Consider the following 27,147-nt stretch of genomic DNA (forward strand, 5'->3'; position numbering starts at 1 on the left):
AGGTTAATTTAAGTGCATGTTGTGATTGTTTTTAACCTATTCCTGAACCTGTGACCAGAAACAAGCTACATGGGGACCAAACCACAAATGATCTATTGATTCTGTCTCTTCACAGCAAATCTACAGAGCTGAGATTTTTGTATGCCCCATAGCATTCTGTTGGTGGCAAGAATTTTATAAAAACTCCAAGTGTTGAATCAAGTGTAGTTTTTGGTACCAGTTCATAAACCATGTGCCATGGAATCGATACATCAAAACTCCCATTTATTTTGCAACCTGTATGGCGCAGCTCTCAATATTTTTGTCCTCAGGTGAAACTGGTATATTTTTCTATTTATGCCAGTTCCTTTCAGCCAATTTGTATCTTTAATATCTGGCAGGCAAACAAGTTGCCTACCTTCTCCCTTTTCCACTTGCCTCCTCCATGTTTGTGGTAGTGCTTCAATCAGTTGGTTGAACATTTAGATGGAGCAGAAATCGTCACATATATTTTTGATAGCTGCGTATGTGACATAACTCCTCCGTTTCTATTCAGAATATCATTCATAAATATAATACCATTTTGTTTTTTTTATCCATAAAGAATGTATATTTGATTTTTACCGTAACATTTGTTGTAATATTTCTTCTACCTTTTCAGGAGGATAAAACTGAAATTGATAACCAGCTTTGTACAGCTTGTTTTAAGAAAGGGCAATACTTTAAACATTTCATTTCCAATTAGTCGGAAATGAGCAGTTGTTTTCTGTATAAAGGACAAAAAGGCCATTTTTGAACAAAGGATAAGCCTTTTTTAATAATCTATTGGAGAACCAGTTTGGGTTTAAGTACAACTTATGTATGAGTAATGAGTGTTATATTGTTTTCCCTTGAGGAGAAAACAAGCTGTAAGGAAAAAGAAGGAATTACTGTACAGTATTGGTATACTGTTCTGTAATCAGTACTGCATTCTGCAGACATACCACAGTTTTCATTGATAATGAGTTCCGTTTAATATTGTTGGGTATCGTTTATTAATGTATTTGATATGTGTATCCTGTATTTATATGGGTAGATTGAGATCGACATTTGGATCAAACATCTATTTTTTCGAGGCCATCTATCTGTCCATCAGTCTGGCCGTCCGTCTGTCTGGTGTGATCAATAGCATCTTCATTAGCCAGATGGAATAGAAGTGGAAGGAAGCTCCAGTGGAGAGCCAATCAGATAATGGTAATGTCAGTTAGAGACTAAAGGTGAAGGACGTTGCAGATCTGAATCAGTCTGGAGGAATGAATGACAAGGACAAGACTGATTCACAGCAGGGCCTTATATACTGTATAGCTATGATCCAGCAGATTTCTGGACACAAAGATAGTTTCCCTTTGTCATAAATAAACTACAATATATACTTAAGCAGGTTAGAATTACATTTCAAGACATTTCATTTAAAAAAATGTTGACGACATTCACTCCTCGTTCACTCAGCCCACTCAGCCCACTGATCCCACTCAGCCCACTCAGCCCACTGATCCCACTCAGCCCACTCAGCCCACTCAGCCCACTGATCCCACTCAGCCCACTCAGCCCACTGATCCCACTCAGCCCACTCAGCCCACTCAGCCCACTGATCCCACTCAGCTCACTCAGCCCACTGATCCCACTCAGCCCACTCAGCCCACTGATCCCACTCAGCCCACTGATCCCACTCAGCCCACTCAACCCACTCAGCCCACTGATCCTACTCAGCCCACTCAGCCCACTGATCCCACTCAGCCCACTGATCCCACTCAGCCCACTCAGCCCACTGATCCCACTCGCACAGAACTACCCTACGCTTTAACCTCTTTCTCCCCTTTCTCTCCAGATGGAATCCTGTGACGAGTGATGTCCGGAGGCAACAACAACCTGCCTTCTTGACCCCATCCCTTCTTCCCATCTCCAGACCATCTCTGGAGACCTCCCATTCCACACCTCCCTCATCAACTCAACCAATGGCTGCGTCCTCTCTGACTTCAAGATGACCAGAGTCGCTCCCCTCCTCAAGAAACCAACGCTCGATCCCTTTGACATCAAAAACGACAGACCTGTGTGGTATCCTGGGAGGTCTACCCCGGGGGTTGGTGATAGAGGGGAGGTATGTGCACAATGTCGGCTCCCACTGCAGGGAGTACCCGAGCTGGGAACCGCGACGCTGATGGAACCAATTAGGAGAGAGTGCCAACCAGCCGTGCAGGCCAAATATATTTGTCACAGTGGCACACTGCGGGGGAGAATAGAGAGGCAGGAAGTGAGCCTACAGACAGGAACAAAGCTCCCGGGGCACAGAACCGAATACGAGGAGGCGGCCCAGAAGAAGGACCAAGCCAAATCAAAGTTATTTTGGTGTTACAATCATTTTACGTTGCCCAGTTAAAGGCGAGTTTTCTGACGAGAACCTCCCTGTCTTTGTGTCCATCTCCGGTGTACTCAAACCCCCCATGGTTTACCACATCGGTATTCCTTCTTTCTTTTCCTTACAAAACACAGCGTGCTCTCTCTGACCAACTCTCTCGTTATCTCGCTCAGAACTATCTTTTTGACCCTAAAGGCGTCTGCATGCTTCCCAGCCGAAATAGTTCTTGTGCATATATCATGAGGGCATTTAGTGACGTTTTTGTTCGTTTTGGACTTCAGTGAGGGTTTTTTCAGCTGTTTGGGGGCACCATTTTTTTCTGGAGGCAAGCTGAAGTTGGGAGTCGAAGTCTATGCCCCTCCGTCGGTAATTGGTCAACAGTAGGGAATTTTCAATAAAGGCTTTGTTGTCATTCCACGAGAAATGATTCGCTTTCCTACACATTTTTCATTATGAAATACATTATGAAGATCTCCTTGGCAAAAACAACTAAATGACAGATTTCTTGAGTTATTTTACATTAATTCTAACAAATTTGAGGAAGTGAACACTGGCTACGGCGTCTCAAAATGGACAAACAGGACAATTGACGTTTATTCTTCTCGTTTTCAAGATCTTTTAAGCGCGGGCCGAACAGAAGCATGCTGACGCCATAACCATAACTTCAAGACGGCTCACGTTACTGAGACCAGTCTCCTCTGTGTCACAGGGCTCACCCGCTCTACTAAAGATGACTCTCTCTCCTCTGTTCTCATCCTCCTAGATCTATCCGCTGCCTTCGACACTGTGAACCATCAGATCCTCCTCTCCAGCCTCTCAGGACTGGGCGTCTCAGGCTCTATCAGATCCTCCTCTCCAGCCTCTCAGGACTGGGCGTCTCAGGCTCTATCAGATCCTCCTCTCCAGCCTCTCAAGACTGGGCGTCTCAGGCTCTATCAGATCCTCCTCTCCAGCCTCTCAGGACTGGGCGTCTCAGGCTCTATCAGATCCTCCTCTCCAGCCTCTCAGGACTGGGCGTCTCAGGCTCTATCAGATCCTCCTCTCCAACCTCTCAGGACTCAGGCTCTGCAAACTCCTGGATGGCATCCTACCTGGCAGGTCGCTCCTATCAGGTGGCGTGGAGAGGATCTGAGTCTGGACCACATGCTTTCACTACTGGTGTCCCTCAGGCCTCTCCTCTCTTCTCTTTACATCAAGTCACACAGTCATATCCTCACATGCTCTCTCCTATCATTGCTATGCGGATGACACTCAACTACTATTCTCTTTCCCCCTTTCTGATACCTACTGTGGGTGGTGACATGCATCTCTGCGTGCCTGGCAGACGTGTCAGCTTGGTGTTGGCCCAGCACTTCACCCTCAACAAAATGGAGCTGCTCTTCCTCCCAGGGATCACCTGCCCGCTCCAAGACCTCTCAATCACGGTTGACAACTCCACGGTTTCCCCCTTGCAACAGAGCAAAGAATCGTGGCGTGACCCTGGACAACACCCTGTCTTTCTCTGCCAACATCAAAGCAGTGACTCGCTCCTGCAGGTTCCTGCTCTACAACATCCGTAGAGTATGACTTTTTCTCACACAGGAAGCAGCACAGGTCCTAATCCAGGCACTTGTTATCTCCCGTCGGTACTACTGCAACTAGCTGTTTGCTGGGCTCCTCGCTTGTGCCATCAGAACCCTGAAACTTACCCAGAATGCCGCAGCCCACCTGGTTTTCAACCTTCCTAAGTTGTCCCTTGTCACCGCGCTCCTCCGCACACTCCACCGGATTCCAGTCAAAGCTCGCATCCTCTTCAGAAACCTGGTGCTTGCCTACGGAGTGGCAAGGGGAACTGCCCGTCCTTCCCTTCAGGCTATGTCAACCCTACATCCCAACCCGAGCACTCCATTCCAGCACCTCTGGTCTCTTGGTCCTACCACCACAACAGAAAGGAAAATGTAATTGATACGATTGTGATGTGTTGTTGTCTCGCCTACCTGTCTTAAGATGTATTCATTGTATGTTGCTCTGGATAACAGCGTCTGCTAAATGACAGAAATGCAAAATGCTCTTGGTTTATAAAAGAAGGATACACATTCAGCTAAGCGAAAAATGAACTATAATCTATTGCTCTCTGAGGGCTCTGCAAGGCTTTCTGTTTGCTATCTATTTTGCTATTTTCCAAAGTGTTCAATACACTGTATTGTCCCTGCTGTCGGCTTTCTCATAAATTACTCCAGCTCATAACTCTATATCTACAGTTCCTGTCTCTTGTTTTAAGAGAAATCTCCCCGTCAGCCATCTGAATGCTAACTGCTAACCCCTTCTCTCCCAGCGTTTATTGATCCATCTCCTATCACCCTACAGGAGCTCTATTTCAAATCTAAAAGAAAACATTAGCCTGTCGCGAACCGCTCGCTCTCGATCCGGCCCTCTTTCAGCCCTCTCGCCATCTCTCTGCGCTATCGTATCGAGGAATCATCAGTCAGTGGAACGAGGGAATCAAGTGTGTGTGTGTGTGTGTGTGTGTGTGTGTGTGTGTGTGTGTGTGTGTGTGTGCTCTGTAGGCTCTGTGCTGTGCGGGTCGAAGTGACTGCTGTACCTTCCATTACCGTGCCAGTCAGTGAGTGATTGCCTTGCAGATGGAAGGTGTGGAATATGAATGAAGTGATCCTTAACGAGAGGGTGTATTAGAGGAGCTTGCAAAGCTCTGATCTGTCTATCCCATTGGCACACAGGCATGACCCCCCCCTCCCCTCCACACACACACACAGACACGCTCACACCAACACACACACGCATGCCCACCCACACACACACACACACACACACACACACACACATTGTGCTTTCTGTCTCTCTCCCGGAGCATGGAGGAACACAGGGAGAACACAGTCCTTCCTATAGCTACCTGCCTGGCTGGTTCCCTTTTCTATGCATTTGATATAAGACTCATTTGAGGGAAGACCAACCCAGTGTTCTTTTCTATGTTTTTCTATATTCCAAACCAAGGGAGGACCACTTCAATGAAATGTCTGTTCCCTCCATCTCACAGAAACATCAGAGTGGGAAGCGTTTTCTACTAGTGCACTCCTTCAGAAAGTAGGACTATTAGAAGACAGTGTATGCATTCCACTATTCTCTACATAGTGCACTACCTTTGACCAGAGCCCTTTGGGACACAACCAGTGAAAACATAATGCAATGTCCACTTGATTTATGTGTTTTGGTTTTCTCTTTCCCTGCTTCCTTTCTTTGTTGAGGAAACAACAGAGGGAATGGAATGAGTCATGTAGGCCTATTGTATGGAGCTTTGGTTTGATGGGAATTTACCCTCCCACTGGGCACACACTGGTTGAATTAATGTTGTTTCCTCAATTAATCTGACAAGCCTTTCAGAGTCCTTGTCCTGTTTCAAAAAGACCCATGACAGGAAGCAACATGCTCCCATCTTCTCCCACTTCTCTCTTTCTTCCTTCGGTCCTACCAAAACCCATACGTTCATCTGATTCTTGTCCCTATGACTCTCTCTCTCGCTTTCTCCTCCACAAACACACACAATGGCCCCCAACATTCTGACAACATCACAATGAAGAACACACACACACACACACACACACGGAATGTCCTTAGATGTTGTGACAGAATCACAATGCAGTGCTGCCTCTGCTAGAAAACAATTGTGCTGATAATGACTGTGGTGTACAGTAGATGCTTGGGCTGCAGGTGGAATGAAGTAGGAGTAGGAGGCCTTTTGGGATGCGTTCCTTGGTATTTCTGTCCCTACCTGGGGCGGCAAGTAGCCTAGTGGTTAGAGTGTTGGACTAGTAACTGAAAGGTTGCAAGATAAAATCCCTGAGCTGACAAGGTAAAAATCTGTTGTTCTGCCCCTGAACAAGGCAGTTAACCCACTGTTCCTAGGCAGTCAATTTGTTCTTAACTGACTTACCTAGTTAAATAAAGGTAAAAAAAAAAAAAATTGCTGGTCTTAACTGGTCAGACACAAATGGAGTTTGTCTGTTCTAGACAGAAACTATCTGAAATCTGACTGGTCAGAGAAACAGAAGTTTAATTCTAGAAGTATGTTTTTGGTATGGAGGAATTTCCACCATTTTGTTTTTGGCCCGTTTTAAAGACAAGGACCCTTCTAACAAACTGTATCCGAATTCACTCTGGGTGTCAAGGTCAACTGAGGGTCAAGGTTATACAACCCAAGTCAATGGCTGATACACATTCTTCTATTTGTGCATCTGTGAGTGTGTTTCTGTGAATACAGGAGCGGAGATGAGTGCATCCTTCCCTTATGAATTATTTCTGCTTCCGAGTCCGTGTGCGTACGTGCGCACACTTCTATGTATGTGTGCTTCCGTGTTTGAGTTGCAATCTCCCTGCGATCATCAGGCCAAAGTCTGAGGCACTTAGGTATCACACGACTTGCCATGCCAGGTGTCTGGGTGCAAAGGTGCCATGGCCAACATCTCCATGCTGTCTGGACCCAGGGCAGCTCTACACTGAAACACTGCATGGCATCAGGAAGCCTGACACAGTATTCATAGCCCGGTGTTAGTTAAAGCTGTGACGAGAGTCATGAAAGGCTGGGGAGTAGAGTCTCGTGGAACTGAGGTGGCCCCTTTCTATCCATACAGTACACAGTATACTTATGTCGGGCCCAGAGTTTTTCCTGGTTAAGTCTTGAGCAAAATATTATTGTCATTCTGAATTTAAAACATGAACACCAAACGTTGCATTCAATGCCCGCTCAATATTACAATGTTGCATTCAATGCCCACTCAACATTACAATGTTGCATTCAATGCCCACTCAACATTACAATGTTGCATTCAATGCCCACTCAACATTACAATGTTGCATTCAATGCCCACTCAACATTACAATGTTGCATTCAATGCCCACTCAACATTACAATGTGTCACGCCTGCTCCCGCTGTCCCTCCCTGGCGCTCGAGGGCGCCAGGCTGCCCAGCACTACGCACTCCTGCCACCATCACTATGCACACCTGTTTCCCCCGTCACGCGCTTCAGCAATTCATTGGACTCACCTAATCTCAATCACCCTCTTTCATTACCTCCCCTATATCTGTCTGTTCCCGAGGTTGTTCCCAGCTTCAGCATTATTGTCGTCATGTCGTTTTGTTCCCCCTGTTCTGACACTGTTCCTGTTCCATCACTTGTCCGTTCATTAAACGCTCTCTCCCTGTACCCGCTTCTCATCTCGAGCGTCGGTTCTTACACAATGGGCATGAGTCATGTTTGAAAGCCGATAGAACAGGGATCATCAACTACACTTAACAAATGATAAACACAACATGTAAGGTGTTGGTCCCATGTTTCATGAGCTGAAATAAAAGTTACCGGAAATGTTCCACACACACAAAAAGCTTATTTCTCCCAAATTCTGGGCACAAATTTGTTTACATCCCTATTAGTGAGCATTTCTCCTTTGCCAAGACAATCCATCCACCTGACAGGTGTGGGATATCAAGAAGCTGATTTAACAGCAGGATCATTACACAGGTGAACCTTGTGCTGGGGACAGTAAAAGGCCACTTTCAAATGTGCAGTTTTGTGACACAACACAATGCCATTAGATGTCTCCATTTTTGACGGAGTGAGCGGCATGCTGACTGCAGGAATGTCCAGAAGATCTGTTGCCAGATAATTGAATGTCGTCTCAGAGAATTTGGCAGTACGTCCAACCGGCCTCACAACTGCAGACCACGTGTATGGCGTCGTGTGGTCGAGCGGTTTGCTGATGTCAACATTGTGAACAGAGTGCCCCATGGTGGCGGTGTGGTTATGGTATGGGCAGGCATAAGCTATAGACAACAAGCACAATTGCATTTTATGATGGCAATTTGAATGCACAGAAATACCGTGATGAGATTCTGATGCCCATTTCTTTAGAACTTTTTTTTGTAAGTATCTGTGAATGACAGATGAATATCTTTATTCCCAGTCATGTGAAATCCATAGATTAGGGCCTAATGAATTGATTTAAATGGACTGATTTCCTCAAATGGACTGTAACATTTTTTTTAATTGTTGCATGTTGCGTTTATATATATTTTTCAGTATAGATTTAGCCACAGGCTTAATCTTGAGTGGATGTTCAGGGGGTCGGAACATAATAACAAATCATTTGTGGACTGCACATTGACCGCAAGAAGCCCAAACAAATATAATATTGGACTTAAACATAATCATTTCAAACCTTGCTTACATTTGTATACGATCACATATGATACACTGAGTGTAGACAACAATAAGGACACCTGCTCTTTCCACGCCATAGACTGACCAGGTGAATCCAGGTTAAAGCTATTATTCTTTATTGATGTCACTTGTTAAATCCACTTCAATCAGTGTAGATGAAGGGGAGGATGCAGGTTATAGAAGGATGTTTACACCTTTAGACAATTGAGACATGGGTTGTGTATGTGTGCCATTCAGAGGGTGAATGGGCAAGAGAAAGGATTGAAGTGCCTTTAAACGGGGTATGGCAGTAGGTGCCAGGCGCACCGGTTTGCATCAAGAACTGCAACGCTGCTGGGTTTTTCATGCTCAACAGTTTCCTGTGTGTGTCATTAATGGTCCACCACCCGAAGGACATCCAGCCAACTTGCGACAACTGTGAGAAGCATTGGAGTCAACATGGGCCAGCAGCCCTGCGGAACACTTTCGACACCTTGTAGAGTCCAAGTCCCAAAGAATTGAGGCTGTTCTGAGGACAAAAGGGGTACACTCAATACACTCAATACACTCAATACATATCTCTCTATTATGCGTGGGAATAGTTTGGAATAGATTTCCAAAACTAACATCTTCCCACTATACACAACACGATCTTATTTGCTGGTGTTTCTGTCTAACAGTTGCACAGAAAACTTGGAGGGCCAAACAAAACCATTGAATTTGGCCCACGGGCCGCCAGATGGTGAACCCTGTGATAGATAGATAGCCCCAGGCATGACACCACAGGATCAGAGGGTGATGAATGCAACACTTCTCTGTATTCTCTCTGTCTCTCTGTGAGGAGTCAGTGGACTGTCTATACAGGCTGAGAGGGATGCGGAAGAACACGCAGGTACCCAGGAGTGCAGAACACTCTCTCTGCGTTCAGATGAAGGTGAGAATGTGTGTGTTTGTGTGTGTGTGTGTGTGTTTGTGTGTGTGTGTGTGACTGCGGTCTGAGATGAAGGTGTTAAGGCTCCGGTTTGCGTCAGACTAAACCCTCCCTGACAGGTTATTCTCCTCATTATGGTGGAAAACCCATTGAAGTGAAAAAGCAGTTTCTTCTCTCACCTCCTTCTGCTTTTTCTGCTTTTTCAGTCTATCACACCTGGGTTTAAATACTTTTTGAAATCATTTCAAATAGTTTGCCTGAGCTTGATTGAGCTTGCCTGGTGCAATGGAACCAAGATAATAGTTGGAAAAGTACAAATCCTACCCATCTGGCACTCCAAACAGACTGAAGAAAATGGTAAAAGTATTTGAAAGATTTCAAATAGTAGTTGAACCCAGGTCTGCTATCTACAAGTATACTGTACGACCCTATATGGCCCCTACTGTATCACTATATCCTTCTCAAAGCCTGATGTCAGTGTGAAAAGCAGCGTTAACTTTGCTCACTCTAAGGCCCTAACATTCCAGATATATCCTGCCCAGGGCTTGATGGTTACATTAGCATGACATTTATGATGAAATATCAGTCTCTCATCATTGGTATTTCAGCATGTTATTTCACTCCACCTACAGCCTCCTGCTCCATTGATTTGAATATCCATCCTGCTTAGCACCCATCAGTTCGATCCAGTGTGTGTGTGTATGTGTGTATGTATGTATGTGTGTGTGTGTGTGTGTGTGTGTGTGTGTGTGCGTGCGTGCGTGCGTGCGTGCGTGCGTGCGTGTGTGCGTGCGTGAGAGTGAAAGCGCATGCGTGTATGCATCCGTGGTTTTGCCATGGGAGTAGTGGATGCCTCACACACACTAGGGAAGATAAATGGGTGTCGATTTAAAAGGACAGTTGTCTGTTTACTGACCAGAAGCAGCTGGCCAAATTCGTTTCTAATAGATATCCTTGGGAGTGTAATCACTTTGACCCCCTAATGGCCTCATCAGCCAACACACACACACACACACACACACACAAACAGAGGCAGGGCAGCATGCACACACATATGCATGCACACAAAAAGTGGCAGGTAACACATGCAATGGCAGGCACACACACATAATGCACACAGCTGGGGCTTGCGTGTGTATGTGTGTGTGTGTGTGTGTGTGCATGTGCGTGTGTGTGTATGAGGGAACATGTGTTGTGTATAGTGGGAAGGTGGTAAAGCATGATGCAGCATGATTAGGGCCCTCATGGCTTCATGGTTAATAGATAGCAGGGGAGCAGATGGTGTCCTGTTGGAGCAAGCAGGTCACCCGTGATACAAGTCAGTATTCGACGTTCATCCATGTCTGAGAACGTCAGGAGATGATGTTGAAACCGGCCACGAGGTGTTGTGGACGGGGATGGCGGATGGGTGTAAGCGTCTGCCTCTGTCTGGTTCAAAACAAAAAAGTTGCATGTTCGAATCCAGCAATAGAAAGGCATTTTTTATATTTTATACTATCCCAAACCTTAACCCTTACCTTAACCATTCAGAGTTAATGCCTAAACTTAACCCTAACCTTAAAAAATGTGGAGTTAATTCATAACTTAACCTTAAACACTTTGAAATGTGACGTTTGGAATAACTTCGAAATGTGATGTTTGGAATAACTTTGAAATGTGACGTTTGAGAAACTTGGGACCCTTCTATGCACCGGTGTTCTTTATGAATAGGGGGATAGCTATATTTGGCACATGGTTCAAAAATACCTTTGCAGAAACAGAAACATGGAAAGTCATACTGAAACTACTGTAATTAGACAGTGTGTCTGTCTTTGCCTGTTACACTTTATGTGAAAGTACTGTACAGTAAACACAACAGTGACATAGAGAGGCTTCTGATGTTTGACAACTTTAAGATATTTGTCGACTCTCATAATGTATGTGGTTCTGTAAGGGAAAGAATTTAGAGACGGCATGAGAAAGGTATGAAGAACAGGGACAGGGACAGGGAATATAGAGATAGGGATGGAGAGAGAGAAAGGGACAGGGAGACGGGAGACGGGAATGCAGAGAGCAGGAATACAGTACTGTATATTGCAAAAAGGGAGGTGGAGAAGGAGAGGGAAAAAGAGGGATAGAGAAAGAGAGTGAGAGAGTGAAAGAGAGAGCGAGAGAGAGAGAGAGAAAGGGACTGGAGAGAGAGAGTGAGAGCATGTGAGAGAGAGAAAAAGAGAGCGAGAGAAAGTGAGATAGAGATAAGGAAGGAAATAGACAGGGGGATGAATAGAGCAGGAAGTGTAATGCCATGACTCAGAAGCCTCCGGTGTAGTGGGGAGGACAACCTGTCACCTCTTGGATCATTGAGCCAGGTCACATGTCACACGTCACATATAATTCTCAGTGGGGGAGAAGTCACTGAGGGGAAAGGGTCACTGCCCTCCTCCAGACTGACAAAGGAGTACTAGACCACTAGTCTAACAAATCCAATTCAATTAAAACGTTATTATCCCAGAATGATTAGGATTGCTACAGTGATGAGGGATGACTAGGCTAGCCTGCTGCTCTTTCATGGTGTAAAATATTTACGTCATTTTCACAGTAAAATGAGCAGTTCAAGGAAATCATTGCATCTCATGAAATGTTCAGGTGGGGGATCTTTAAACCTGTTTGTTCAATGTATTTAATGATTTGTCCAATTTTTAATGAGGGAAGAGAAGATACAAGTGTTATATCTGAGAGAGGGTTATTGAGGCTATAGTGCTCTCATGGACAGTGCTTCTCATTATGACCATGTTTATATCATCACTGCCCAGACCTCCGTGTGTGTGTGTGTGTGTGTGTGTGTGTGTGTGTGTGTGTGTGTGTGTGTGTGTGTGTGTGTGTGTGTGTGTGTGTGTGTGCGTGTGTGCGTGCGTGCGTGCGTGTGTGCGTGTGTGTGTGCGTGCGTGCTATTACCAAATGCCATCCTATTATTTCTCAGGGGAGTTACTGTCTCTCTCCCTCTCCCCTCCCTCCATCCCGCTCACTCCCCCCTCTCTCATTAGACATGGTTACTGATCTAATCATTATATCTGTACATTGTTTAACCACATAGGCCTACCTCATATGTCACTACACCAGATTAGCTTTGATCTCAGCCCTACAAGACATGGCTACCCTATAGAACTGATAAGGGCCAGGACACATTTCAGGGCACAACCATCAGCTTGCATTGCCAAGTAAAGGGCTGCAACAGCATCATTATAGCATGACCTTAGGCCTAAGTTGGCAAACGTCACATTTCATTGGATAATAATAGCCTATTGTAATGTAGGTCAAAAGGAGGACTACCAAAGGTAACAAATATGTACCATAAGTGACTCATAAGCCACTTAAAACACGTCATGCATCAGCAGTCGTGACTCGTGAAACATTCAAGCTGCCAGTCTCTGTTTATCACTTCAGCACCATGGACAGAGTCACTACATTCAGATTCGAGAGAGTACCGTGTCATTGCATGACAACCGCAAAACAAGTCAAGCTTTCACTTTCCCAATGGCTATTTAAAATCACAATCCCTGAGAGTGCCAGCCCTAGTAGCCTCTCCTAGTAGGGGAATTAGGCGTATAATAAAAAGTGGCTCATAATGAGAATCACAACGCCTGGCAATTGACCACAAAACGACTCAAAACATATAGGCTACACAACATTCCTACAGCTCAGCACGATGATTTTGACATTAGGCTTTCTTGGTCTGAGGGCCAAACTTTCCCTCCTTTCAGTCGTCTTTTCTACGTCTTTAAATGGCGTGCTTTGGGGAGTGAGTAGAGGGCGGGACGTGAGAGTGAGTGAGAGTCCAGTACGAGCCCATCAGTTGCGCTGAGGAGAGCGAACGGCCCTGGGATAAGCGCGTTCACAAAGAGAGAGAGACAGGCTCGAGTCGGGGATAGAGAGACACTGCTGTTCTGTTCAGCACTAGGCTACTGCGCTGCGCGCATCACTGTTAATAACCTTCTCATCCCCTCATCATCACCACCAGCATCACGACCCCTATACTGGATGTGCTAAAACCAAAGAGCGTGTTGCTGTATATGGGACTTTGTTTTGGATTGTTGGGATATTGTTTGGATCTATACAACATAAATAAAGGTAAGAATGGAAGTATATATGATGTTCTTTAATGCATTGAGTGTAGCGGATAAAACGACTCAAGTAGCCTAGGCTATAGCTTATAACACCGTGTTGGGTGTATTTGTAATTATTCACAAGCTTATCTTTGGATGTGATTACAGTGAGTCACATTCATTTCGCATGGACTAGACGATGTGTCCACGCAAAACACAACATAGGTTATATTTATAGGTTAATATGGCATTGGAAACAGACGATTTGTGGAGAAGGTCGAGGCATATTATGAGGATACACATAGCTCGTCATGTTGAGGAGCGAAAGGCATGCATTAAAAAGTTTCAGTTCGTTAAACGGCTGTAAAAGGGTCATTCCAGCGTTTCTGTGCCCTTTGCGAAGTGTCCAAAACGTTTGATTTCACGTAATTTTTACACTCTGCCATAAAGAGTACATGTTCAACTTAATAAAAAAAAAAACACGTTTTCCCATTTCGAGAGGTAAAGAAGAAGAACAAAAAGTATGGTCAGCGCCAAATAAAGTAACATGTTTGACCATAACATCTTAAATCAGCCATGAATCCCGTTGTGACAGGGGGAACGGAAGCTTGTTGTGTGCAACAGGGAGTGGCAATTTAATGCAAGTTAACCCGAAAATGTCATTGTTAAAACATTTCAAGCCTGTCTCTCTACCAGGTTGACCTGTTCTGCTTAGACCCGCTCAGTATTCCACCACAAAACACCAGACAACTGGAAAAAAAAAGTCTAGACCCAGATCACCTGCTTGTATCTTTTTAAAGGAATAGTTTCTCCATATTAAAAGGAGACTTCAGTTCATTTAACAGGATTGACCTTCAAAGTAGAGCCATATGTAATTCAATCGCTAACCACGTGAAATAAATATTAATCTTCAGAAATGACATTGTCAAAGCAACAAAATAATGAGGGCTTTACATGATGGTGAAACTTGGAGAAACGTTGGGAAGTGGGTTAAAGAAATGACAAGGTTGACGGAGGGACGTGTTAAAATGCAACATTTTCGGCGAGCATTTATTGAATTCTCCATGTGGTCTATATTAAAGGGTACTTAATTTAATATGAAATTAGTAAAAAAAAATGAATATTGGCACTCTTTTTGTGCAATGACCAATACATGCGCTCCCCACATAGCGCCAAGCTTTCGGGGACTAGGCATCTGAATTACGTGGGAAAAGTGTGATATGAACTATTTACACGAATTCATCAACCCCTCTGTAATCTCGAAAGTATGTCCCAAAACAAGACGGAACGAACCCAAACCATCTACCGACTCGTCGGTCAAATCCTCACATCCTCCAGACTGCCTTCGTGCTTGGAGCGCGAGAAAAGCGCAACGAGAGACAGCATCACGAAGTAGGTTACGTTTTTACTGAATCTCTGTTGAAATGATCTTTCCTTTGCGCCCTCTTTAAAATATTTTATTTGAAACGATAGGAATAGTGTATAATGGCAGGAGATGTGGCTTAGTCTAAGAATTTAACTTTGCTAAACCAGGCATGTGGACGGGGCATCCCAGTAGGCTGTTTAATGTAAGGATAAGGCTACATATTTATAGTTCAATGCAACCCTTCAAACTGATGTTTTAAACATGTGGATTGAGGTACACGTTTTAGTCAGGAATGCAGGCCTATATTCGAATTGACGTTTGAAATAGCCCATGTGGACCGTAAACCCTATAAGAGTCAAACTACGAGCACCCATTTAGCCTATATGACATTATTATCTGTAAGTACAGCAATGACAGAGAACTACAAAGCTGAAAAGTGTGCATGTCATGTTGTGCATTTCGAAGCAGCGGTGTGGCGCTCCACCGCGTGTCAAAGTGTCTTTGGTCTGATTTTATGCGAAATTAAACCGACCCTTCAATGAGAGAGAACCTCCGTGCAGAGTGAATGTGACAGATAAAGAACGCAGCAGGAGGGAGGCAGAGAGAGGAGAGTTCAGCTCACACTGACTGCGAGATACATTACGGCCGGTTTAGTCGTCGACAGAAACCGTTGTCGATATACTGTATCTCCAACAATGAAGACAAATGAATCATTTATGCCACGTCAATGTCTATACGGTAACGGTATCGCGTGACACTGCAGTTAAATAATTAAGCGTATATGTAACGGGAAATACAGGCCTACAGGGCAATGCGTAATTCATTCGTTTGAACTCCAACAGCAATTACAGACCTAATAACAAAAAAAACGTAGACCAATACAGAGGAGCAAAGCCAACAATTTATTATAATGAAGTCCCTGAATCTGTAATACGACCCCTTAAACATTGTTTTAATTCAAGAGAAGGACACCTGATCCGAAAGTATTGTGCATACAATAACTCGTCTCATCCTGATGGACTGGGGCAGGGGTAGGGAGAGGCTGCACGGGCAATGTTCATAGGAAAGCTAGCTGGATATCAGGTTTCATTGGGACCATGGCCCCGTATTATTACCATGACTTCTGAATGGCAACCCTAGTACCTTATTAGCTAATACTAGGTCTTTATCCAGAAGGGCACCCTCTCCCCTACACAGTGCTCTACTTTTGACCAGAGCTCTATGTACCCTGGTCAAATGTAATGCACTATATATCTCTCATTATAGGAGTAATAACATGAACGTATCAATGGGTCAGAGGTCACTACATCCTTCCAGGCCCTTTAACCTCTCTAGGCCTACTATCCCCAGACGGATTTGCCTTTAGACAGGGATAATTACTAGGCCTATGGCTAATAATTACTAGGCCAACTAAGCCGTTGACATCTGAATGGCAACCCTGACTAGGTCCTTATCAGCTGATACAAAAATAAACATGATAAATATGTACCCAAGCATGATGGTTGTGAATGTCTCCGTACCAAATGGCACCATATTCCCTATATAGTGCACTACTTTTGACGAAGGCTCATAAGGCTCTGGTCAAAAGTACTTTACTGTGTAGGGAATAGGGTGCCATTCGGGATGCATAACAAGAGCGAGGAGGTCCAGGCCTAGCATGGGGGTTGTCAACGAGAGGCACAGCGTTGCATTAACATAGTGTATCAGTTACCAGAACTCAATAGCAGGCTGGCTGCTCTATGCAGATAGATGAACTATTCAGAACAGGCAGGTGGTGATTAAAGGGCCTATTGTGTGTCAGAGTACGTTGTTCTGGTATCGTCATGATTGGACTAGGCTTTTGTCTGGGGCTCGAGAGACCATGGCCAAGCCAATACGACTACAAGAGCAGAAGGCTGGTTGAGTACACATGTAGGCCTACGGTTCTGTTTGTATAAGGTTACAGGTACAATATACAAATTCTGTGGGCTGCCACTCAAAGAGAAAAAGAAAACAAACATTAAAAAAGGTAGATAAGTATAAAGTTTGGATCCTTTTGCTTTGGAAACTATGTGTATTTCTATTTCTAAATGTAATTACAAAAAAATACAATTATGGGAGTTACCCCATCAATTGACTAGCCTTCATTTCATCTTTATCAATAGCTGTTTGTGTTGGTAACGGAAGATATGCTAATGAGAGGGATTGTGGCGCTGCTGGATAATTAGTCAAATTTCTCAGGCTGCAGAAGGTCCTTAGAGATACAGCGCATTCAGATAGTGTTCAGACCTCCTTCACTTTTTCCACATTTTGTTACGTTACAAATTTGTTACGTTACAAATTGAGCTCAGGTGCATCCTGTTTCCATTGATCATCCTTGAGATGTTTCTACAACTTGATTGGAGTCCACCTGTGGTAAATTCAATTGATTGGGCATGATTTGGAAAGGCACACACCTGTCTATATACTTTCCCAAGGTTGGCAGTGCATGTCAGAGCAAAAACCAAGCCATAATATAGAAACGCCGAGACAGGATTGGGTTGAGGCACAGATCTGGGAAAGGGTACATAAAAAAGGTCTGCAGCATTGAAGATCCCCAAGAACACAGTGGCCTCCATCATAATTAAATGGAAGAAGTTTGGAACCACCAAGACTCTTCCTAGAGCTAGGTCAAACTGAGCAATCGGGGGAGAAGGGCCTTGATCAGGCAGGTGACCAAGAACACAATGGTCACTCTGACAGAGATACAGAGTTTCTCTGTGGAGATGGGAGAACCCTCCAGAAGGACAACCATCTCTGCAGCACTCCACCAATCAGGCCTTTACGGTAGAGTGGCCAGACGGATGCCATTGCTCAGTAAAAGGCATGACAGCCCTCTTGAAGTTTGCCAAAAGGCACCTAAAGGACTCTCAGACTATGAGAAACAAGATTCACTGGTCTGACAAAACCAAGATTGAACACTTTGACCTGAATGCCAAGCGTCACGTCTGGGGGAATCCAGGCAACGCTCATCACCTGGCCAATACCATCTCTACGGAGAAGCATGGTGGTGGCAGCATCATGCTGTGGGGATGTTTTTCAGCAGCAGGAATTGGAAGACTAGTCAAGGATCGAGGGAAAGATGAACGGAGCAAAGTACAGAGAAATCCTTGATAAAAACCTGCTTCAGAGCGCTCAGGATCTCAGACTTGGGCGAAGGTTCTCTTTCCAACAGGATAACGACCCTAAAACAACTCAGAAATGGCTTCTGGAGAAGTCTCTGAATGTCCTTGAGTGGCCCAGCCAGAGCTCGGACTTGGAGCCGATTGAACATCTCTGGAGAGACCTGAAAATATCTGTGCAGCAACGCTCCTGTCCAAAGCTGCCAGAGTCGCCCTCCTGTCCGGAGCTGCCAGAGCCGCCCTCCTGTCCGGAGCTGCCAGAGCCGCCCTCCTGTCCGGAGCTGCCAGAGCCGCCCTCCTGTCCAGAGCTGCCAGAGCCGCCCTCCTGTCCGGAGCTGCAAGAGCCGCCCTCCTGTCCGGAGCTGCCAGAGCCGCCCTCCTGTCCGGAGCTGCCAGAGCCGCCCTCCTGTCCGGAGCTGCAAGAGCCGCCCTCCTGTCCGGAGCTGCCAGAGCCGCCCTCCTGTCCGGAGCTGCCAGAGCCGCCCTCCTGTCCGGAGCTGCCAGAGCCGCCCATCACTCCAGAGCTGCCAGAGCCGCCCGACACTCCAGAGCTGCCAGAGCCGCCTGTAACTCCGGAGCTGTCAGAGCCGCCCGTCACTCCGGAGCTGCCAGAGCCACCCTCCTGTCCGGAGCTGCCGAAGCCACCCGTCACTCCGGAGCTGCCAGAGTCGCCCTTCACTCTGGAGCAGCCAGAATCGCATCCCCTCAGTCCAGAGGGGCCCCTCAGTCCAGAGGCGCCACCTAAGTGGGCCAAGACTGAGGTGGAGCGGGGTCCACGTCTTGCACCCAATCCGCCGCCGTAAGGAAGGCCCAGAGTCAGGTTTTGCGGCCGGAGTCCGCACCTTTGGGGGGGGGGGGGGGGGGGGGGGGGGGGGGGGGGTACTGTCACGCCCTGGCCATAGAGAGGCTTTTATTCTCTATTTTGGTTAGGCCAGGGTGTGACTAGGGTGGGCATTCCATGTTCCCTTTTCTATGTTTTTGTATGTCTTTGTTTTTGGCCGGGTATGGTTCTCAATCAGGGACAGCTGTCTATTGTTGTCTCTGATTGAGAACCATACTTAGGTACCTCTTGCCCACATGGGTTTTGTAGGTAGTTGCTTTCTGTTTTTGTGTCTGCACCAGACAGAACTGTTTCGGTTGTTCTCTTTGTTGATTTATTAATCAGTGTTCAGTTCCATTAATAAAAGGATGAACACGTATCACGCTGCACCTTGGTCCTCACCTTCTTCCACTTCTTCCAGCTACCAAATACTAATTGAGTGTATGTAAACTTCTGACCCACTGGGAATTAATCTCTCTACTATTATTCTGACATTTCACATTCTTAAAATAAAGTGGTGATCCTAACGGACCTAAAACAGGGAATTTTTACTATGATTAAACGTCAGAAATTGTGAAAAACTGAGTTTTTGAATGTATTTGACAAAGGTGTATGTAAACTTCCGACTTCAACTGTATATATTTCTCTCTGGCTTTTGCCTCATTTTGGAAGAAATGTATTTGTTCAAAACTGTTAAACTATTGTCTTTTTCTCTCTTCGAGTCAACTACCTGCCACATTTTATACACTGCAGTGCTAGATAGCTGTATCTTGTGCTTTCATTGGTAGATTAATTATCTGTTCCTTTGATTGAGTGGACAACATGTCAGTTTATGCTGCAAGAGCTCTGATAGGCTGGATGACGTACTCCAGAAGTTGTCATGATTATTGTGTAAGTCAATGGAATGGGGTGAAAACCATGAGCCTCCTAGGTTTTGTTTTGAAGTCAATGTACCCAGAGGAGGACGGAAGCTAGCTGTCCTCCGGCTGCACCATGGTGCTACCCTACAGAATGCTGTTGAGGCTACTGTCGACCTTCTTCGCGAAATACTGTGTTTTAATCAGTTATCTGATGACATGATTACATTTAGTGTAGTTTTATCTTAAAAGGATACATTTTTAAATGTTTACAATTAAAACATTTATGAAATTCACTGAGGAGGATGGTCCTCCCCTTCCTCTTCTGAAGAGCCTCCACTGGTAGCCTATAGATTTGCTTTAGCTAATGGGTGCATGTTTATTGGGAGGCGTATTTGGTTGTCATTATCTTATGTTAAACCTAACATTTGACAAAGCTTTACACAGTGTCGCAATGCTGCCATTTAGACTGCTGGCTGGCGGCAATAATGTAATTAATTACTTGTTCAGTTATTAAAGCTGGAAATACAAACATTGCAGATTGTAAAAAAACATCTAATCATATGCAACAGCATACTAACCAGCTACCAAAATATATTTTTTTAGAATATACAACTGTCCTGTATAGCATACCTAAATCTGCATGATATGAGCCATCCTCGTGCTCTCTCCCGGCTTTGATAGAAAGATGTTGTGTTTCCTCCTGCAGTGTAGCCTACTATCTACACCACACGGCAAAAATGATCTGGACACCTGCTCGTCGAACATCTCATTGAAAACATTATGAGCATTAATATGGAGTTGGTCCCCCTTTTGCTGCTTTAACAGCCTCCACTCTTCTGGGAAGGCTTTCCACTAGATGTTGGAACATTGCTGCAGGGATTTGCTTCCATTCAGCCACAAGAGCTTAGTGAGGTTGAGCACTAATGTTGGGCGATTAGGCCTGACTCGCAGTCGGCATTCAAATTCATCCCAAATGTGTTTAATGGGGTTGAGGTCAGGGCTTTGTGCAGGCCAGTCAAGTTCTTCCACACCGATCTTGACAAACCATTTCTGTATGGACCTCGCTTTTGCAGAAAAGGGCCTTCCCCAAACTGTTGCCACAAAGTTGGCGTCCTACGACGGTGCGACATTGAATGTCACTGAGCTCTTCAGTACAAACCATTTTACTGACAATATTTGTCTTTGGAGATTGCATTTCTATCACCTGTCAGCAACGGGTGTGGCTTAAATAGCTAAGTCCACATACTTTTGGCCATAGAGTGTATATCTATATACAGTATTTAGCTGCTATTTTGTTATAAATAACACATCAAATAAATACCTATCAATGAGGAAAAAAGCAGTCGGCTTAAGGATAATTTCAGCCACTATTTATTGTTGAACTCAGTGGGTTACAATATTCAAGGTAAATTACATTTAATAAAATAAAATGTAATCTAACTTGAGAGACTTCCCTGGTCTCCTGAAGTCCTCATTGCTGCTTATCTCTCTGTCTCTCTCTTTTTTCTACGTAGAGGCCTACAGTAGCTACAGTATGTGACTGCGTCTCGTTGCATTTTTGTGTGCAAAATAATGTTTTCACCACGGCCTGTAGGGGCAGGTTGTGGGCCCAACTGTTTTCCATACCGAGTATTGACAACCCAGACAAGTATTTCCGGAGACATTGTGCGTTATACTGTATGTCCATTGCGATACACACAATTTAAACTTAGTCTTGAAGGACCCATGCCAATATATACCAGATAAGGGACTGTAGATATTGCAACCACACAACTCAAACGCAGTTTAACCAGTATGAACGAAATTGCAAATCACTTTTTTTGTTCAATCCCTCAAGAACTGTTGTCCGCTAAAGATTATTACCTGTTTACCAACGTATTGGCTGTCCAGTATCCAGACGACCTGTCCCCAGAGCTTCCTATTCAGTTCATCACTTCCAGTAACGGGTTGAGCCCGGCAATTAAGCAGAATGAGAGAGGCTCAGTCAAAGATGCTGCAGAATTGCTGTATTTGAAGCAGCACTCCCTTCTGCTCAGTTTCCCTGACGTTGCTACGGCAATCAAGCTGTTTTTATCACCTCTGTAAGTGTCGCTTCTGCAGCGAGATCGTTTCCTAAACTAAAAGTCATGAAGAACTACCATAGAAGCATTTAGGCTCTCAGTCTGATATGAGCTTTAGAAGAGCTTTAGAACGCCTGCGTAAGATCCACTCATTGCACAGGCGCCGTCTTAGCCTTGACCACAGTTCTTTATTTTTTATTTTTCAAGGCCTGAGGCTTTATTTTTTTATCTTATTCCTGAAGCCCAAGAAACCTGTAGACCAGATTCTGGTAACCAGAAAGATTGCTTATTTTCCTAATATTTCTATGCTGACTGAATGGGACACTACAATTCAAGCATTCAACTCTCAGTGTATATACTGATAATCTTATTTTAGTCATCTTAAAGCCTGAAGATAACGCCAGTTGCTATTCAGATAAAACAAGTGATTGGTAGACCACGTCCAAAAATGAAAAATATGATGATAAACCTTGAATGTTTGTTTACACTACTTGATCACTGAGATGCGACCAAATCAGAGTTTTACAAACTAGGCTCTCATTAGCTCAGTCGATTGTAGCACATAAAAGGGCAATTTTCTCACATGATGATTTTTGGAAGGTATACTTGTAAATCATTATTTTTATGATGATTTGGTGTGTTTTGAACCTCTTTTTTCTATATTCATTTCAATACAACTTCATTTGTCCCCTCAGGGGCAATTAGCCATTAGCCAATAGTCAATAAATGCTTTTGGTGAGCTGGTACTCTTACGTGCGAATAATGATACAATTCCTGTTGTTTTTCATTTACAGCTTTGGTTTGCCTAAGGCTGGACCAGCACATTTTATGCTGATTTAGACTGTTATGTTTCTCCCTTTGTGGAACCTACAGTCTAATCATGTTTTTTGGTGAGCTGAGTAACTATACGGAATAATGATAGAAATTCTGTTTTGCAGTTACGGGAAGTTCTGCCAGGCCTGAAACTGGACTAGAACATACAGCACAGTGCCACGGGGCGTGGCTACGGATCTGAAGCCAAGATGGTCGCCGTCTGTTTTAATCCTTGCAGTCGCCTCAAAGGAAAATCATCGGATGGGCCTCTGTATCACTGACAGAACACACTGAGGATCAGCACTGTCGATCCTTAGGTAGGAAGACGGATATTTACTCCTTTGCCTCTCTTCTCGGATTGGAAGACTGGGATTCAACTGGAGGATTTTCATCCTTTAAATAGCCTCTGGTCTATATTACAATCAAAAGGATATTGCGTCATCTTCTTAAATGAAACATTGCACGCTTGGGACATACAGTACATTAAATATATCAGTCGTTGAAACAAAAAACACACCTGATGCTATTGACAATCTAAGGATCTCTCCCTCTAACATCTAACCCCAACTGGCACAGTCTAACCTACGTATTTTTTCTATAATGCATCCCTTTAGTCTCTCCCAGCGTGTTCTCCTGCTGCTCAGTACTCTGCTGGGCCTGTGCCAGGGTCTGGAGTTCACAGGCTCCGAGGGTCAGTGGGCTCGGTATGTCCGCTGGGACGCCAGCACCAGAAGTGAGCTCACCTTCCAGTTCAAGACAGCCGCGTCCGATGCCCTGATCCTCTACTTTGACGATGGCGGCTACTGCGACTTCCTGCTCCTCACTGTCACGGACGGGAAGCTCCAGCTCTGCTTCAGTGTCGACTGCGCCGAGACCACCGTCACCTCTGAGAAATCGGTCAACGATAGCCGCTGGCATTTCGCTACAGTCAGCCGACACAACCTCAGAACGGTCCTAGCCCTGGACGGGCAGACCAAGGCGGACGAGGTTCGACCACAGCGCCAGTTCATGAAGATCGTCAGCGACCTCTTCCTCGGAGGTGTACCCGGAGACATCAGGACTTCGGCCATCACCCTGCCGACGGTTAGAGAGCTGCCACCGTTCAAAGGAGTTATCACAGACCTGAATTACGGAAACAAGGTTCCCACGCTGATCAACAGTCAGAAGGTGCGTCTGGAGATGATGGGTCTCTGTACAGAGAACCCGTGTGAGAACGGAGGCCACTGCTCCATGGCTGATGGAGAACCCTACTGTGACTGCTCCAAAACTGGATATACCGGACGGACCTGCGGTGAAGGTAAGATCGTTCAGTCTTACCGACCAATGTCTTTGTTGAATGTAGACAGCAAGGTACAAATAATGAATGCTAAAGGTGTTTATACAATATTTGAATTGAACGAACTGACTCTTTTCTCCAAGGTTTTTGCTACACTGTACCATTTCCATGTTGAAAAAAACAATGTACAAGAGCATGTCGACAGATTCAGCTCGAACAGAAAACATGGACATCTCTGTGTGGGTGGTTCCTCTTTCACAGTTTATTTCAAATGAATTGTATGTTGTATGTGGGAGTTATATTGGAAGTGATGTACCAGGATATACCGTCTCTGCATTCTATTGTTACTTTCATGAGAAATCTGTGCAGGGATGCAATATTCTTTGATAAGAGTCATATTACAATGTTCAGTCATTTTTCTTCCCATATATTCAGCTCCTGCAAGTGTTACAGGGGCCAGAAGGTACAAAATGGTTTGAATAATTAGGAACAGCTTTATCTTTCTCCTCTTGGTCACTTATGCCAAGGCTGCCTCTGCTATGTGTCTTATTGAAATGTAGTGCTCTGACAAAGCTCATAGTAAATTCCTACTTTAGTCCTTAGTTCTGCCTTCATGAGACAGGAAGCTACCGTATCTCTCAGACAACATCACCTCCTTCCTCTTTTTCATCGGTTTGGAGTGTATTGGGTGACTTAGAGACTAGAGACCCATGATGGCTGAGTTTGATTCACTGCTGACCCACTTCCCGTTACTGCCTGGTTAGGTCACTTCCTGGCAGGTTAGGCCAGAGTGAAAGGTTGAATAATGACACAACTCCATCTTGAAATACAGGGGATGAATGCACACTGAGTACTCCTCCATTTGTGGCTTGTTACCTTATACTGCAGCTCTTTTTCCCATTTTTGGTTCTAATTGTTTTAGGGTTTCAAACATTTATTTTTTATTTTGGATACTAGCTATTTACTCCACCCCACTGCTATGCTTAGCATTCCAAAACACAAGATATGGTATGTCAGAAAACCATACATGTCCGCTGCACTGTCAGTCTCAGTGACTGGGCGTTATCCTTTAGTCTGGTTCCGTTCTCTCTCAGCCACTGTCTAACAATGAGGAGAGGAGAAGAGATCCATCCATTCATTTGAGAGCTTCTCTCAGGCCGACACAGAGCTGCCATGGGAGCGATAACATTCTTGTGCTAAAACAACTGAGATTTAATAGGTTGCTTGTGATTCAGGATGACGGTTGAATAGAGGGCCATGTCACCGCCCCAGGGCAGTGCTTCTAATTTACAACGCAGCACTCTTATTGGCGGAGAGGACAAACGCCACTAGACAGGAGCACAGCACTGAGAGCACTCTCCTGCTGTGCTAACTGGAACAGCCCCCTGTGTCCAGCACGCACACAGCTTTCCAATCTCTCTCCTCTCTCTCTCTCTCTCTCTCTCTCTCTCTCTCTCTCTCTCTCTCCCCCACCCCTCTATATCTTTCCCTCCGATTAATTTATGTGGCTGATTGTTGATTACGCCGCAGAGACGCTGAAGCATAATTAGGAGGATAATGAGAGCAGAAATGGCTAATTTGACCAGGAAACTCTGGGACAAATACCACACTAAATTCAAACTGACATCTGCAATCGACAACGCCTTATAGGGAGTTCTTATTGTTACAGTATGTCTACAACTGCTAAAGCATGTTGTTTTTTCTTCAGACACTATTGCACTGCAGTACAATACAGAGAGCATATTTTGCCCACATTGCTTAACATCACCGTCAGCACATGAGACATTAGAGACACAACCGTTCTTAAGTCTGTGTCTGTGTAGTGTCTGTGTAGTGTCTGTGTGATTTTGATGCTGCATCATGTGTTACGCTAATGAGTAATGGGTGCAATCTGTCGGACCTGTAAGTGTTTACTGTGTGTGTGTTTACTGTGTGTGTGTTTGTGTGTTTGTGTTTGTGTGTGTGTGTGTGTGTGTGTGTATGTAAGGCAGACTGGCTGGCTGCATGGCTAAAGACACACACACACACACACACACACACACACACACACACACACACACACACACACACACACACAGCTGCAGTTAGAGTTATCCTAGCGGGCCCTGGAGCAGGATTCATACAGCAGGCAGATGGCAAGGCCCACTAGGCCTCAGAAGCATTTAGCATTTAGACTGGGATGGGCTGTATGACGTATGCTCAGCTCATAGTTTTCACAGTTGTTAACTTCAACCTAGCCTGCTTAAAGGCTGTTAATGCAATGTACAGTGTAGTGCAATTCAGTGATTAGCATTTGAATGTGTACATGAACTATAGGCTGAACTAATCAAGTGACAATGGGTTAGTTTAGCCTATATTATAGTAGCTGAAACAAGAGGATTGGGTTTAGCCTAGCCTAGCGGAAACATCATCATCAGGCCTTAGCCCCACAGGATGATTAGGTTAGCCCTAGCTAGCTGAAACATCATCAACAGCAACATTATCGTCAAAGCCTGCCCTGGGTTAGCCTAGCTGTAGTTAGCAAAAGCTTCATTAGCAACTAGCAATCAGGATTAGGTTATTTTAGCTAGCTGAAACTTCAAATTATGACTTAGTTAGCCTTGCTAGTTGAAACATCATCATCATTAAACATTACATCAGCACCATCATCATTCCCCAGCCCAGGATGACTGGGATTTGCATACCTCTAACATAATCATTATCCTAGCCCTTAGCCCTCACCGTCAAAGAGCCACATAGAGCCCAGTCCGCCAGGATGACTGTGTTAGCCTAGCTAGCCTAGCTGTAACATAACCAGCATCATTATCCTAGCCCTCAGCCCTCATCCTGCCCACAGAGCTCAGCCCTAAACCACCAACCTGCAGAATAAGACAATAAACAGATGGCCATAAAACACATGTTCAATCTGTCCGCCCATGTGGATCAGGGCGTATCAGTGTTTAGGTGCGTCAGAGCGGAGGGGCTGGAATAAGACACTGTTTGCTCGCCCCCGTGCTGTTCGGTAATATTACAGCCATTGCGGTGAAGTGGTGTTATCATCAGTCAAATGGATGCGTCCCAAATGGCACCCTATTCCCTACATAGTGCACTACTTTTGACCAGCGCCCCATAGGGAATAGGGTGCCATTTGGGATGCTGGCAATGCTATCATCAGTCAACGTGCGAAATTATTAATGATTTCTGTAGAGTCATTTGGAATGTGGCATATCTTATCTCTGTTCATTGTTTCTTAT

At 44.8% G+C, this 27,147-nt stretch overlaps 1 protein-coding gene across 11 annotated transcripts in view; it reads left to right on the forward strand.

Annotated features, from left to right (window-relative positions):
- The first annotated feature begins 13,359 nt into the window (after nucleotides 1-13,359).
- LOC110529758 (neurexin-3b) overlaps nucleotides 13,360-27,147 on the forward strand; it is a 526,672-nt gene continuing 512,884 nt past the window's right edge. For 5 of the 11 annotated variants that reach the window (XM_021612249.2, XM_021612254.2, XM_036985243.1 and 2 more), the window contains exons 1-2: nucleotides 13,371-13,604; nucleotides 22,764-23,935. In XM_021612249.2, coding sequence (XP_021467924.1) covers nucleotides 23,239-23,935 — 697 coding nt within the window. In that variant the 5' untranslated portion in view covers nucleotides 13,371-13,604; nucleotides 22,764-23,238. Of the gene's footprint in view, nucleotides 13,605-22,763; nucleotides 23,936-27,147 lie in introns of all 11 variants that reach the window. The other 6 variants (XM_036985244.1, XM_036985245.1, XM_021612262.2 and 3 more) reach the window with 4 other exon arrangements.

This window comes from Oncorhynchus mykiss, chromosome 8 (genome assembly GCF_013265735.2).
Source record: "Oncorhynchus mykiss isolate Arlee chromosome 8, USDA_OmykA_1.1, whole genome shotgun sequence".
NCBI lineage: Eukaryota > Metazoa > Chordata > Actinopteri > Salmoniformes > Salmonidae > Oncorhynchus > Oncorhynchus mykiss.